Here is a 15,458-nt window from a genome sequence, read left to right on the forward strand (position 1 = left end):
GTTGTTGTCTTATTGTAGAGAAATGAACAATTAATATATATGGCAACAGCTCAGGTGGACATTCCTACAGTCAGCATGCCAATTGCACGCACCCTCAACTTCTGTCGCATTGTTTTATGTGACAAATCTGCACATTTTAAATAGCCTTTTATTGTCCCCCAGCACAAGGTGCACCTTTGTAATGATCATGCTGTTTAATCAGCTTCTTGATACGCAACACCTGTCAGGTGGATGGATTTTTTTGACATAGGAGAAATGCTCACTAACAGGAATGTAAAACAATTGTTTTTTTTACCCCTTTTTTCTCCCCAATTTCGTGGTATCCAAATGTTTAGTAGCTACTATCTTGTCTCATCGCTACAACTCCCGTACGGGCTCGGGAGAGACGAAGGTTGAAAGTCATGCATCCTCCGATACACAGCCCAACCAAGCAACACTGCTTCTTAACACAGCGCGCATCCAACCTGGAGGCCAGCCGCACCAATGTGTCGGAGGAAACACCGTGCACCTGGCAACCTTGGTTAGCGCGCCCTGCGCCCGGCCTGCCACAGGAGTCGCGGGTGCGCGATGAGACAAGGATATCCCTACCGGCCAACCCCCTCCCTAACCCGGACGACGCTAGGCCAATTGTGCGTCGCCCCACGGACCTCCCGGTCGCGGCCGGTTACGACAGAGCCTGGGCGCGAACCCAGTCTCTGGTGGCACAGTCCTTAACCACTGCGCCACCCAGGTAGGCCGGAATGTAAAACAAATTTGTGCACAAAATTTCAGGGATCTTTTATTTCAGCCCATGAAACATGGGACCAACACTTTACATGTTGCATCTATATTTTGCTTCAGTATAAATAGGCCTGTTTAATTTTGTCTATAATTTTGTTATATAACTTTAAAAAACAAGTTAAGTGTAGGCATAGGTAAACTGGGACATGACTAAATAATTAAAATCAGGGTGATTTGTCCACAAATAGGGTATCAAGATCTTAACTAATTTGGTTAACTTTCTATTTAAAATGTATTTCGGGATATGAATAGCAAGTATGTCCACTTCACCGTCAGACCATTTTATTGGTGGATATTCATGTTCTTTTAAATCCACAATCTGGATCTCTCCACAGCCTCCTAGAGGATCAAGATACTTTGTATAACCTCTCTGGATTAAAACCAAATTATGATTTATACCATATGACTTAATGGATCACAAAAGAATCCAACTTTTACATTACCGTGTAGTTCTACCGTCCAAATCACCAATATTACCTGTTAAATTCTTGGATAAATTATTATTTTTAAAGTCACTTTTAATGCTTAAATCCACGCACGTGCATACTTTATACCATATACGGCATCTTGCCTATGCCGTTCGGCCATCGATCATTCATATACATATTCTTATTCATTCCTTTACACTTGTGTGTATGAGGTAGTTGTGAAATTGTTAGGTTAAATTACTTGTTAGATATTACTGCATGGTCGGAACTAGAAGTACAAGCATTTCGCTACACTCGCATTAACATCTGCTAACCATGTGTATGTGACAAATAACATTTGATTTGATTTGAAATATATAAATACAGATCCTAATCTTAGCAAGAGGAATTATGGTGGAAAACGTTTTTTGGGGGGTCAAGTGCCAGTTTCATGAAAATCAACCCTATATCAAAGGAAGGAGCAGGAACGTAGTCCAGCTAGGGCTATATAAATACAGTCATGTCACAGATACAAATATTTGGTCATGTTGTGGTAACGTTAACTTGTCAGCTGGATAACATGCTAACCTAGATAACGTTAGGTTTTATTTGCTAGTAGTTAGCCAAAATGATTGTTAGTTTTACGCATGCAGGCTTGGCCTGTACATGCCAGTCTTTTTTCCAGGTCATAATTGACCATTTGGCATGTTGACAATAGATGAACAGGGAGCAAAATGTGCATATTCGCCGTCCTAACCAACTAAGCTTGATATCTGACGTGCTAGCTAGTCAGCTAGGAATCTGTCAACACACTAGCTGCTCGGATAGCAACTTCCATAAGTAGTGATGGTCAATTCACCAACTTACCGGACACAAGGTATTCCCCTCCATTGTTGGAAAACTCTATGGCGTTTACACACCCGAAATGTCCCAGCATATCTTTCTTGTAAAGGCTTGTGCATCCTGCCAACCGGAGTCTCTGAAATTCTTCCTTCATCAGCGGGTTCCCGAAAAGCCTTCTCTGAGACAGAAAGCCCACAGAGGACCGCATACCGCAACCCTTCACCTCCTTCATTTTTTTCCTGGAGCCGTTAGCTAGCTAGTTAGCCTGCTTAGCTAAAACACAGCAGAAAGACAGCTTGCAATTCCTCACCAACTTGTGCACTTTAACTTTACCCGATATTGTGCGCTTCATTACCCCGAAAATTGTACATGTTTCCAAGTTCATATATGCAATCCGTCTGTCTCTAACCTACGTTAAGGAGAAGGGAGATATCCCCGAGCGTAATGCTGTTGTCGTTGTTAGCAGCAGTGCCGTTTCCGTGTAGTCACTTCCTGTTCCGCTCCCCTTCGGTCGTCATAAACCCCGCCTATACCATTTATATTCTTAAGATGTGACCTTACACATTTTTCGAAGCGAAGGATCTTAAATATTTCATATCGGGGAGAAATAATAATTTTCAACAAAAAAAGGTTAAATCGACACACCTTTATTTGGGTTCCCACACCGTCATCTTTATGTTACAAAGGGACCACCTGTACTATCTAGCATGCTCCCAAACACCTGTGTGTAGTAACGGAAGGCCGCCAAGAAACGTGTTGTCACTGAAAAATACTGTCGGCTGCAACGGCGATAAAGCTGGTTAAAACACTATTTGTGAAATTATTTTGATGTGATATGAAAGTAAAGGACTTTGTTTCTAGAACCGTGTTGCAATTGAGACTCGATTAATGTTTCGATAATGTATTTGGCTGCCAGAGCCAGTCTACATCTGAATATAACATAAGGACTTTGTACCTGTATCTACTTCCTGTCCAGTATGGAGGAAGTTAGAGGTATTTCCGTGACCCAATGCTAACTAGCGTTAGCACTATGACGAAGTGTCAGATACTCAATAGACTTTGTCAACTTCCTTCAAATCGCACGCAGAGGCATACAAATATTATCCATGTGTTAATTTGACTGTGGGGACGTAGACAAAGGACCTCATTGCCAAAATCCCGAAGGAAGAGTACATATCGGGCTAGCCTAACCTTAAATGAAGACACAAGCACATTTGTTTTCATTAACTTTTACGATAGTCAATATATCGCATTGGTGGCTACTCACACCTGCTCTCAGGGCAGGTCTTCCGGTTTTGACTAGCAGAAGTACATTTTCGGAGCAGGTTTAGAAAGAGGAACATTTTATAGGTAGTTAATGTCAAATTTGTCCCTGACGACTCGAACACATCTACAATAGCTACAACCAGGCTTGTCCTGAGAAGAAACTTGGTTTCTACTAATGCGATTCTGCCCGCTTCAAAATCCTAGATCCGCCTCTCAGAACATCGTAACACGCCAGCTGACCCATTCAAGACAATTAGCCTCCCAAATAATACGCCTATATAATTCCTCACTTGAACCACACACTGCACTTAAAAAAAAAATTTGATCACATTTGGGAAAGTTGGCTTACCATAATAAATTAAACATTACTGTCAATTGAATTGGCAGCAGCAACAACAACAAAATAAATAATTAAAGATTCATATCACATTTAAGTAAATAAATCAAAAGCACACATTTTAGTCTAGTTTTTTTATTCCCGACATTGGGATTACAGTGGTAGTCTTTAAATAAAAAACCATGTTAATAGGGGAGCCTTCCATTCATTACAATCCATTTCTCCCAAGATAAACAGGACCATATTTATAACACAACTTAAAATAATTTTTTGCCAAAGAAAGAAATACAAGCGTTGCCAGTTCAACATGAAGCCTTTGAGGCTTCACAAAGCAAATGATTTACCCCACTGTGAGGGGAGCACGGTGTGCATCCCAATATCTCCTTTCTCCAGAAATGTGCACTTGTTCACTTCCATTCATAAATTGGAAAAGGAAATGACTGGCATATGTATACTCCCTCTAACGACCCATGCCTCCACCAATACAACGGTTTTAGATTTGTGGAGAGTAGTGAATGAGTGCACGCTTCAGGAGGAAGGAGAGATAATTGGGACGTAGCCACTGTATACCATAGGAGTTATAGACTATTTGGAATAATACATTTCTCTCCTTGGTATAACTGTGTAGGGGTGGGGGAGGGGGTAGCCAGAGAACCTCAATTTGGCAAGAATGGCATCAACCTACTAAAAAGATCTTTAGGTCAGTTTATTACAGACACACTTCCAAGCCTGGGTAACTATTTCATCGATGTATAAAAACGGGGGATACTTCTGTACGTCAAGAATAAATACTCTTGGTAATGGTTACATTTTAGGCACACAATGAAATAGCTACTACAACAGTAAGCTATAATGTATTTCAAAGTGTTTTGACAAAATATCACCAAGGATTGTAATAACTAGTAACATATTTTTTTATTTTTTTTGACAGATTGGTTGATGATACTTCAATAGATAAGGAGTCATTTGGTTGCTATAGTTTACAGCTTCTCTAACTTCTGTAATATTAGGGTGTCTGGCTGTTTTTAAATAAGAATTGAAATAGCACCAGTGTTTTACAGAGTGGAATCTGAGAGATCAAGCAAAAATAAGGACGATCTGATCTTACACAACAATGTAGTGCAGTTTTATTGTATGGCTTTAATGCACACATTTAAATTAGCCATACTTAAAAAAAATATAAAATAAATGTAATGTCTGTTCAGCTCAGAAATATGACAGATTACAATGCCTGTCTATGTGCCTTTGTGAGCTACAGCTAGTTGGCATCAGTGGTACACGGTTGGGAAACAAGTTTCTTATTGGACAAGTTCACGTAGTCCCACCCCATCTTCTTTCATGAAGAAGAAGAAGAAGAAGAAGAAGTAGAAGTGGTAGTAGATTATCATAAGGCGCAGGCAAGTAGCAAACTAAACAGAGTCATACACAGTGCCTTCGGAAAGTATTCAGACCCCTTGACTTTTTCCACATTTTGTTACGTTACAGCCTTAAATAAATAAAAATCCTCATCAATCTACACACAATACCCCATAATGACATCACAATACCCCATAATGACATCACAATACCCCATAATGACATCACAATACCCCATAATGACAAAGCGAGAATAGTTTTAAAAATGTAGTTTTTTTTAAATAAATGTTTGCTAATTTATAAAAATGTAAAAACAGATACCTTATGTAAATAAGTATTCAGACCCTTTGCTATGAGACTCGAAATTGAGCTCAGGTGCATCCTGTTTCCATTGATCATCCTTGAGATGTTTCTACAACTTGATAGGAGTCCACCTGTGGTAAATTCAATTAATTGGACATGATTTGGAAAGGCACACACCTGTCTATATAAGGTCCCACAGTTGACAGGGCATGTCAGAGCAAAAAACAAACAAAAAAAAGCCATGAAATTGAAGGAATAAGGCTGTAACCTAACAACAACAACAAAAAAAGTGGAAAAAGTCAAGAGGTCCAAATGTACTGCGTTTAGAGAAGCTGGGCTTTTACAATGTGGAATATTGTTCTAATCCTACACATTCAGTTACATAGCATGATTTAAATATTCCGTGTGTAACGTTTTAACGGAGGAGCTAACATGGCCGCTATATGTGTAACGTTTAACGGAGGAGCTAACATGGCTGCTATATGTGTAACGTTTAACGGAGGAGCTAACATGGCCGCTATATGTGTAACGTTTAACGGAGGAGCTAACATGGCCGCTATATGTGTAACGTTTAACGGAGGAGCTAACATGGCTGCTATATGTGTAACGTTTAACGGAGGAGCTAACATGGCCGCTATATGTGTAACGTTTAACGGAGGAGCTAACATGGCCGCTATATGTGTAACGTTTAACGGAGGAGCTAACATGGCCGCTATATGTGTAACGTTTAACGGAGGAGCTAACATGGCCGCTATATGTGTAACGTTTAACGGAGGAGCTAACATGGCCGCTATATGTGTAACGTTTAACGGAGGAGCTAACATGGCTGCTATATGTGTAACGTTTAACGGAGGAGCTAACATGGCCGCTATATGTGTAACGTTTAACGGAGGAGCTAACATGGCTGCTATATGTGTAACGTTTAACGGAGGAGCTAACATGGCCGCTATATGTGTAACGTTTAACGGAGGAGCTAACATGGCTGCTATATGTGTAACGTTTAACGGAGGAGCTAACATGGCCGCTATAGAACGTTGACGTGTCATGTAAAACGCACCAACGGCAGACACGTCAACGTGCCCAAACTCTCTAGCAACACACGTGGGCTCTGGTAGCAGGTAATGAGTGAGCTGCAGTCTGTCTAGTATTCAGCCTAGAAGATGTGTGGTTGCTGTGAGATAAAGAGATTTAGGGTACGAGGACGGGACCGATGATATGTTATCTCTGCTGGTGGCACACCCACGGCTCCCTTTCAAAAGAAGGGAAGGTGGAAAAAGAAAGTGAGAGAGAGAGATGCACCAACCATTAGTTAGTGCAGGGTCAGTTCCATAGCCTGGGTAGCCTGGGTACCAGTCTGTTTGTGCCATCATTCCACTCCTTGTCATTGCCAAACATATGACACAGAGTTTTAAAAAGAAGGAAAAAAAGAGTGGAATAATAGCACAGAACAGGTCTGTATTTCAGGCTACAGTAAGTCTATTGTACATGTCAGTCTTCTTCCGATGAGTGCAGAAGGGTCTCAGTGACCTGCTACAACAACAGGAGTCACTGTCCTTAGGGGAGTATTCATTAGTGCACAGTGTAGCAAACCCGCAGTGCAACGGGAAAACGTTTAGCAACTAAATAGTTTTATTTTGGACAAATTCAGGTAGATTCCTTTCCTGTTTCCCATTATGTTTGCTTCTGTTTGGTTCCTAATGAATACACCCCAGGACTCGGAGTGTTCTAGAATGGTTTCAGTCCAGGATCCAGACCACTTCCTCTTTTATGTGTTGTCCATCTTCCATTGTTTCAGGGCCTTTTGGTCACAAAGTTATCTTGTTAAATTGTGCCTGGCAAAGTGTTTGAAACAATCTATCTTTGCCACATTAGAAAAAAAGCAAAGAGCGGGAGGGAGGGTGCCGCAATGTTATGCATCCCTAGTTATAGAGGAGTTTTTCCAAACTATTTATTAAATTAGGTTTCCGCTCGGCTTTGTGTATAGAAAATCAGCAGGATTTTTAAAAAACTCGGTGAGAAACAAATCTCCTTATGACAGCCGACGCCTTGGTAACTTTTAGAATAAACACAACAACAAACACAGAAGTATAAACAATAGGTCAATCTGGGGCTTAAATTAAGACAGTGGGGTGGGCAGATGTGTGTTTCCTGGTCCCAGATCTGTTTGTGCTGCCGTGCCAACGTTGGGTTTGACAATTGACCATAGGAGTTGGAAAGAGCACAGACAGATCTGGGACCAGTCTAAGATGTGCGGGAGGGGGGTTCGGCTATTATAAAAGCTATTGGCACATGAGGGAGGGGACGTTGTCCTCCGTTCCAGATGAGTCTCTATGGTAACGGGGCCCGCTACTATGGCAACGCGTCGCTTGTCAGTAAGGCCCTTTACTGTGTCCAAAGATCCCGATGGGGAAATGTTTGACGTGTGACGACCACTGTGCCGCCAACTGGAAAAACTTGACGTCGTTCCACTCCACGCCGTCAATCAGCACTGGAAGAAAATAATAGATTAAAAATTTAAAATAATCTAGAAATAATCACAAATCACACAATGAAATGACCTTACAATTTACAAATTGTTATACTAAACCTAGTTCATGGATATCGATGTAATACCTGGATCAGATAAGCATCTGTTAAAGACAAGATGGTCTACAGCCAGACAGATGTAAACCCACACTAATGTAACAAGAGAGTTGGCGGTCTTCGTGTCCAGAGATGAGGAGTCTTACCCCTCAGCATGGTCTGCTGGTGCTTGGCAGTGCAGATCAGTCGACTGATGCCATCGATCACCTGGCTCTTAGACTCCACATCCCTGTCTTTAGTCTTCTTTGGCAGGAATATTACTGAGAAGGAGAGAGAGAACTGAAGAGTCAGGATTCCTAACTTTATGATGTCATAAAGGAAAACGCTAATCATCACAATCAACGATGACGACGGACAAGTTTTTAGCAAAGTTAGGAATTCGGCCTAAACTCAAGTTTTAGGATTTAGGCTTTACATTTCGGTCTTTCCAATAGCTTCACTATCAGGATAATAATATATACAGGAGTAAGTCCATTCATTAAAGGGAGTGTTACAGAGAGACCCGACACTAGTAATGTCTGTGAGTGCAGCAGAACTTCATAAAGAGTGCTTACGAGTCAACCCCAGGACTCATTCATAAAGATACAATATAACCATTTTAAAATGTGCCCTCACCTTTCTTGTTCTTCTCCTTCATGACCACGGTCATGGACATGGCGGGCTGTGGCTGGGCCCCGGCCTGGGGGAGCCTGCTGACCTGCAGCGAGCGGAACGTACACTTCAGAGTGTTCTTGGAGGAGGACGAGTCCCTTTTCTCCACGTCTCTCTTCCTGTCAGCCGGGGAAGGAGCCACCCAGTAGTCCACCTGTAGTCCCATCAGCTCCCCCTGGGGAGAACTACAATACCCAGCAGAGGAAGAGAGACATGAAGAGAATAGTACGAGATGAAAAAGTTAGAAAATCAAATGTTAGCTAAATGAACAATATGGAAGCCATGATCAGTCTATTAAACCCCTAGACAGTTATCTTCTCTACTCCTCAAGAAGGAGTCGTGATGATGTACCTGTGTCCAGGTGTTGTGTCTGTGTGTTAGCTGTACCTGTACACCTGAACCAGGTGTTGTGTCTGTGTGTTAGCTGTACCTGTACACCTGAACCAGGTATTGTGTCCGTGTGTTAGCTGTACCTGTATGAGCTGAACCAGGTGTTGTGTCTGTGTGTTAGCTGTACCTGTACACCTGAACCAGGTGTTGTGTCTGTGTGTTAGCTGTACCTGTACACCTGAACCAGGTGTTGTGTCCGTGTGTTAGCTGTACCTGTATGAGCTGAACCAGGTGTTGTGTCTGTGTGTTAGCTGTACCTGTATGAGCTGAAGCTTGTGTTGACAGAGGGGGAGGAGGGAGGGGTGGGCGTGGCTTCCTTCAGGGCGGGGGACACCTGAGGAGGGGTGAAGGAGAGGAGGGCTGTCGCCATGGGAGCTGCATCGTCCGAGTCACCTGACAAAATACACAGGGATTGTCATCATCGGGCTACACAATAGACAGAGGGTACAATTACAACAAGTGATAGACTGACAGATTAGGATTAGGGGTCAGATGCCTGGACACAGAGTAAACCTACACCTAGGTTTAATTGGTGCTCAGGAAATCAGCCCTATAAGTACTGTGTAATTACAGTATCACATCCAAAAAGTTGTCATTGTTGTCATTGCGTACAACGGCACTGTGCATTGGTTACTTTATTGTATATTAGCGTAGAGAACCCCCCCACACCTCACGACTAACCTGATGTTGCCGATGACTGTTCCACCAGTCCAACTTTCACCATCTGGGGAGGGAGGTCAGAGGTCAGGGTGAAAAGTATGGACACAACGATCAGGTTCAAGGATAAGGACGTATCCTTTAGGGAAAAGCCACTTACCCCGATAAAGGGGATGAACTTCTGACAAGAGTCCTCGTCTGGGCTGTAGGGGGGGACAGACAGAGGGGGGGGGACAGACAGAGGGGGGGGGACAGACAGAGGGGGGGGGGGCAGACAGAGGGGGGGGGGGGGACAGACAGAGGGGGGGGGGGGACAGACAGGGGGGGGGGGGGGGCAGACAGAGGGGGGGGGACAGACAGAGGGGGGGGGGGGACAGAGGGGGGGGGGGACAGAAAGAGGGGGGGGACAGAAAGAGGGGGGGGGACAGACAGAGGGGGGGGACAGACAGAGGGGGGGACAGACAGAGGGGGGGGGGGGGGGGGGGGACAGACAGGAGATATGGGGGGGGGGGGGACGGACAGACAGACAGGAGATATGGGGGGGGGGGACAGACAGACAGGAGATATGGGGGGGGACAGGGGGGGGGGGGACAGACAGACAGGAGATATGGGACAGACAGACAGACAGACAGACAGACAGACAGACAGACAGACAGACAGACAGACAGACAGACAGGAGATATGGGGGGGGAGGGGGGGGGGGACAGACAGACAGGAGATATGGGGGGGGACAGGGGGGGACAGGCACAGAGTGAGCATGTGCAGAAGTTCCAACCTATCAGGATGGAAGAGGGGATTGTCTCGTGTCTTATCTACTGAGACCAGATGCTTTAACAACGTCATGATGGGTAGTAGGCTAGTGGCCAATCCTCAAGAAAGGTTCAGTTGTTGAGACACCAATACCTGAGGTAGAACAACCTTGCTTTTTTCACATCTCTTATGTCTCCCATTTTATGAAATGGATGTTTGTGTAAAAATATGTTACCGCAAAACTGATCGCTATTGTGACACACCCCCTAAACTCAAGCTGTATATAATAATGCCTGGAGGGGGGGAGGGGGGCACCCCCTAAACTCAAACTGTATATAATAATGCCTGGAGGGGGAGGGGGGGGCACCCCCTAAACTCAAGCTGTATATAATAATGCCTGGAGGGGGGGGGGGCACCCCCTAAACTCAAACTGTATATAATAATGCCTGGAGGGGGAGGGGGGGGGGGGCACCCCCTAAACTCAAACAGTATATAATGATGCCTGGAGGGGGAGGGGGGGGGGCACCCCCTAAACTTATGTCTCCCATTTTATGAAATGGATGTTTGTGTAAAAATATGTTACCGCAAAACTGATCGCTATTGTGACACACCCCCTAAACTCAAACTGTATATAATAATGCCTGGAGGGGGCACCCCTAAACTCAAACTGTATATAATGATGCCTGGAGGGGGAGGGGGGGGAACCCCCTAAACTCAAACTGTATATAATAATGCCTGGAGGGGGCACCCCTAAACTCAAACTGTATATAATGATGCCTGGAGGGGGGAACCCCCTAAACTCAAACAGTATATAATGATGCCTGGAGGGGGAGGGGGGGGGCACCCCTAAACTCAAACTGTATATAATAATGCCTGGAGGGGGGGGCACCCCCTAAACTCAAACTGTATATAATAATGCCTGGAGGGGGGGGGGCACCCCCTAAACTCAAACTGTATATAATAATGCCTGGAGGGGGAGGGGGGGCACCCCCTAAACTCAAACAGTATATAATGATGCCTGGAGGGGGAGGGGCACCCCCTAAACTCAAACTGTATATAATAATGCCTGGAGGGGGAGGGGGAGGGGGGGGCACCCCCTAAACTCAAACTGTATATAATAATGCCTGGAGGGGGAGGGGGAGGGGGGGCACCCCCTAAACTCAAACTGTATATAATAAATAAATTTATAAATTCATGCTATTAATTATTATAGCACTTACCAGGAATGCTATTAATTATTATAGCACTTATCAGGAATGCTATTAATTATTATAGCACTTATCAGGAATGCTATTAATTATTATAGCACTTACCAGGAATGCTATTAATTATTATAGCACTTATCAGGAATGCTATTAATTATTATAGCACTTATCAGGAATGCTATTAATTATTATAGCACTTATCAGGAATGCTATTAATTATTATAGCACTTATCAGGAATGCTATTAGCTGTTAATTAAGCAGTTAAACACAAAGGGATCCATTTTCATACTGCAAAACTTTGTGCTGAAAAAATACCTTAAACCCTCATGATAATCTGTCAGCGTGATTTTAACCTGCAGCTTTTCTTCACCAATGAGGAGGCAGATATTTAACTACGGTTTAGTAAACTGAGAAACACATAAATAGCCGCCTCTTTCATAATCCACATGGTTGAAGAAATGTTTCAAATTAAATCCCGCTGCCAGATTATAACTGCTTTTGCACTATATAAATGTTGCCTATAAAGTTGTGAGTTAGCTAAATTGCACCACGGTGTGTGTGTGTGTGTGAGAGTGAGAGTGTGTCAGTGTGAGTGAGAGTGTGTGTGAGAGTGAGAGTGTGTGTGTGTGTGTGTGAGTGAGTGAGAGTGTGTGAGTGAGTGAGAGTGTGTGTGAGAGTGAGAGTGTGTGAGAGTGAGAGTGTGTGTGAGTGAGTGTGAGGGTGAGAGAGAGTGAGAGTGTGTGTGAGAGTGTGAGTGAGAGTGTGTGTGAGAGTGTGTGTGTCCTTTCTTACCTCTTCTGTTTGTACGTGAGCATGGCCTCAGCGATGGGGAGCTGGTGAACTATGTTGGCCCCGACCATATACTGGGTTACCCTGGAAACCACATCTGGACTCTCCTGCACTGTACACCACATGACAGGAGTGACTGATTGGTTGTTTTAATGTCTTCAAGAGTAAATTCTTTCCACAGCTCACACACACTCACGTGCACACACACACACACACACACACACTGTAGTATAGATACATCTTAGATGTGTGTTAGGGTTGTGAAATTCCATCTTGAAACAAGCAGAAAATCCAGGAATCCTCCAACCTGGGAATTTCCGATAAACTTAAAAGAGATATTTTGCAACCCTCGTGTGTGTGTGTGTGTGTTTAACCCTGTCCTACCTATGACTGGAGCGTCGGGCTTGTGAAAGAGGTCCCTCCACGCAGTGTCCTGGAATAAACTGTTGTATCGATAGTCGATGGTACCCAGGTACTTGGAGACTGGGTGAGATCCTGTCCACAATCAAAAGGAAGAGAGACATCAAATCACTGATACGACAAGTAAGAACTCTCTAGAAGTAAAACGCATAATAATTTTTTAAAAATCATACTATCTTTAGAAACAAACTAGTGTTGCAAAATCCCCAGACCACATTCACAGGGTTTTTTCCCATGAATCACAAGAGTAGAGAAACTTGTAGAGAATTTTGTAACCCTAAAACGAACAAACATTAGGTTATATTCCAACTACAAGGTGTGGTGTGAATGACTGCCCCCCCCCGTCCCACCGTCCCCATCTCTCACCTAGTGGTATGATGAGGAACCTCAAGTAGCCCAGCCAATCAGGGGTCTTATAAGAGAGGTGGTCTACAAACAGCCTGAGGACTGCACCGAGGTAGTGCTGGGCTCCAGCCACAGCTATCTTTATGGGGATGGGCGTCTGGCTGTTACAGTTACAGCTACGAGACACAACAGGAACACACAAGAGGATAATGGCAATAAGACAACAGAAACACAAGAGGATAATGGCAATAAGACACAACAGAAACACACAAGAGGATAATGGCAATAAGACAACAGAAACACACAAGAGGATAATGGCAATAAGACACAACAGAAACACACAAGAGGATAATGGCAATAAGACAACAGAAACACAAGAGGATAATGGCAATAAGACACAACAGAAACACACAAGAGGATAATGGCAATAAGACACAACAGAAACACACAAGAGGATAATGGCAATAAGACAACAGAAACACAAGAGGATAATGGCAATAAGACACAACAGAAACACACAAGAGGATAATGGCAATAAGACACAACAGAAACACACAAGAGGATAATGGCAATAAGACACAACAGAAACACACAAGAGGATAATGGCAATAAGACACAACAGAAACACACAAGAGGATAATGGCAATAAGACACAACAGGAACACACAAGAGGATAATGGAAGCATCGTGTTACAGCAAGGAGACAAACATATTAACAACCTTTAACGGAAGACTTAGAGCTACAATACTAAATCAATAACATGTACGAGAGAAGATTGGCTCAGTAACTACGACGACAAGAGTGTGTGACGCTGCTAGCAGCGCCGATGTTGTGTTCCAAGTCTTTCAAGGATTCACAGACACACACTGATGATGTACGAACAAGTGAGTTGTTTTTGGGATAAAAATCATTCTGCTAAGTAGTGTATATTATTATTATGATTATGATTACGATGAGAATGTGAAAGAGGAGGCTTACAATCTCTGTATGCGTGAAACGATGGTGTTGAAGGCGGCCTGGATGTCTGCTGTAGTACAGGTACACACCACCGGGAGGTGCTGGTTCTGGAGAACGCCTGACAGATACTGAAACACAACGGACGGAAGAGAATAGAAACAGAGAATATATAAAAACGAGAGATGCCCGAAAGAGAAATGTAATGTGAGAATAAGTGTTTGTTAAAGAGAAAGAAAAAAAGTTTTAAAAATAATTTTATTTTTTTAAACATGTTATATTCCCTCTTTTGGTCGTCATGGAGACGACGAGTGGTCACCCAACGTTTTTCACTTCAGTCTATGTCATTTCCTGTCTCTTACCTGGCCCTGCCAATCAGACGTGTTGATGAGGATGATGCTGTCAGGTAGCTGGTGGTCAGACACCAGGATGTGGTTCAGCTGGTCATACACGGTCTTCCTGGGGATCTGGGGACGGGGGAATACACTTATGGAAGAACATCGAAAAGAAATTCATCTCACATCCAAGACACAATCACTAGAAACATTTATATATTAAAGTTTACAGACTCTGGAATTCTGACTTGATCGGCCAGTCTGCTCCTCCTCCTCCTACCTGTAGATGGCAGTGTGTGTCGAGGGAGCGTTCGTTATCCAGGCTGTTGGCTCTCTCGTTCTGTGGTCTGTTGGGCTGGCGCTCCTTTAGGGATGTACTCCTCCCTCTCCTCCCCGCCAACTTAGGTTCCTGCCTGGGGAAGACGTGAGGACGCACACTACAATGAGGACAGAGCAGGGCCAGCTTGAGAGGAATGCAGGGTAGGAGGCAGGGAGTGGGAGGGGAGGTGGGGAGGTAGGAGGTGGGGAGGGGAGGTGGAGAGTGGGAGGGGGGGAGTGGGAGGGGAGGTGGAGAGTGGGAGGGGAGGTGGGGAGTGGGAGGGGACGTGGGGAGGGGAGGTGGGGAGGTAGGAGGTGGGGAGTGGGAGGGGAGGTGGGGAGTGGGAGGGGAGGTAGGAGGTGGGTGGGTAGTTGGGGGTGGGAGGGGAGGTGGGGAGGTAGGGATGGGAGGTGGGGAGGGGAGGTAGGAAGGTAATTTTTACATGTAGGTCGGGGTAAAGTGATACATATGGGAGGTGGGAGGGGAGGTAGGAAGGTAATTTTAACATGTAGGTCGGGGTAAAGTGATACATATGGGAGGTGGGAGGGGAGGTAGGAAGGTAATTTTTACATGTAGGTCGGGGTAAAGTGATACATATGGGAGGTGGGAGGGGAGGTAGGAAGGTAATTTTTACATGTAGGTCGGGGTAAAGTGATACATATGGGAGGTGGGAGGGGAGGTAGGAAGGTAATTTTAACATGTAGGTCGAGGTAAAGTGATACATATGCTCCCAACATTTGAATGGGCAGACTGGTTTCCTACAAAC

The 15,458-nt window shown here is 44.2% G+C and overlaps 2 protein-coding genes across 7 annotated transcripts in view; both read right to left on the reverse strand.

Moving 5' to 3' along the window:
- LOC109904356 (DDB1- and CUL4-associated factor 5) overlaps nucleotides 1-3,295 on the reverse strand; it is a 29,721-nt gene extending 26,426 nt beyond the window's left edge. The window contains exons 1-2 of one of the 2 annotated variants that reach the window (XM_031787689.1): nucleotides 2,444-3,287; nucleotides 2,055-2,303 (exon numbers count right to left, since the gene is read on the reverse strand). In XM_031787689.1, coding sequence (XP_031643549.1) covers nucleotides 2,055-2,262 — 208 coding nt within the window. In that variant the 5' untranslated portion in view covers nucleotides 2,263-2,303; nucleotides 2,444-3,287. Of the gene's footprint in view, nucleotides 1-2,054 lie in introns of both variants that reach the window. The other variant, XM_031787691.1, reaches the window with a different exon arrangement.
- A 1,126-nt stretch (nucleotides 3,296-4,421) lies between these two features.
- Nucleotides 4,422-15,458, reverse strand: part of LOC109904632 (phosphofurin acidic cluster sorting protein 2) — a 102,315-nt gene continuing 91,278 nt past the window's right edge. For 3 of the 5 annotated variants that reach the window (XM_031787695.1, XM_031787694.1, XM_031787693.1), the window contains 12 exons: nucleotides 14,654-14,786; nucleotides 14,401-14,505; nucleotides 14,063-14,169; nucleotides 13,105-13,259; nucleotides 12,703-12,813; nucleotides 12,322-12,430; nucleotides 9,734-9,776; nucleotides 9,598-9,640; nucleotides 9,174-9,309; nucleotides 8,491-8,711; nucleotides 8,022-8,135; nucleotides 7,662-7,780 (listed from right to left, as the gene is read on the reverse strand). In XM_031787695.1, the coding sequence (XP_031643555.1) occupies nucleotides 7,662-7,780; nucleotides 8,022-8,135; nucleotides 8,491-8,711; nucleotides 9,174-9,309; nucleotides 9,598-9,640; nucleotides 9,734-9,776; nucleotides 12,322-12,430; nucleotides 12,703-12,813; nucleotides 13,105-13,259; nucleotides 14,063-14,169; nucleotides 14,401-14,505; nucleotides 14,654-14,786 (1,396 nt within the window). Of the gene's footprint in view, nucleotides 7,781-8,021; nucleotides 8,136-8,490; nucleotides 8,712-9,173; nucleotides 9,310-9,597; nucleotides 9,641-9,733; nucleotides 9,777-12,321; nucleotides 12,431-12,702; nucleotides 12,814-13,104; nucleotides 13,260-14,062; nucleotides 14,170-14,400; nucleotides 14,506-14,653; nucleotides 14,787-15,458 lie in introns of all 5 variants that reach the window. The other 2 variants (XM_031787696.1, XM_031787692.1) reach the window with 1 other exon arrangement.

The sequence above is a fragment of the Oncorhynchus kisutch genome, linkage group LG14 (assembly GCF_002021735.2).
Source record: "Oncorhynchus kisutch isolate 150728-3 linkage group LG14, Okis_V2, whole genome shotgun sequence".
In the NCBI taxonomy this organism is placed as follows: Eukaryota; Metazoa; Chordata; class Actinopteri; order Salmoniformes; family Salmonidae; genus Oncorhynchus; species Oncorhynchus kisutch.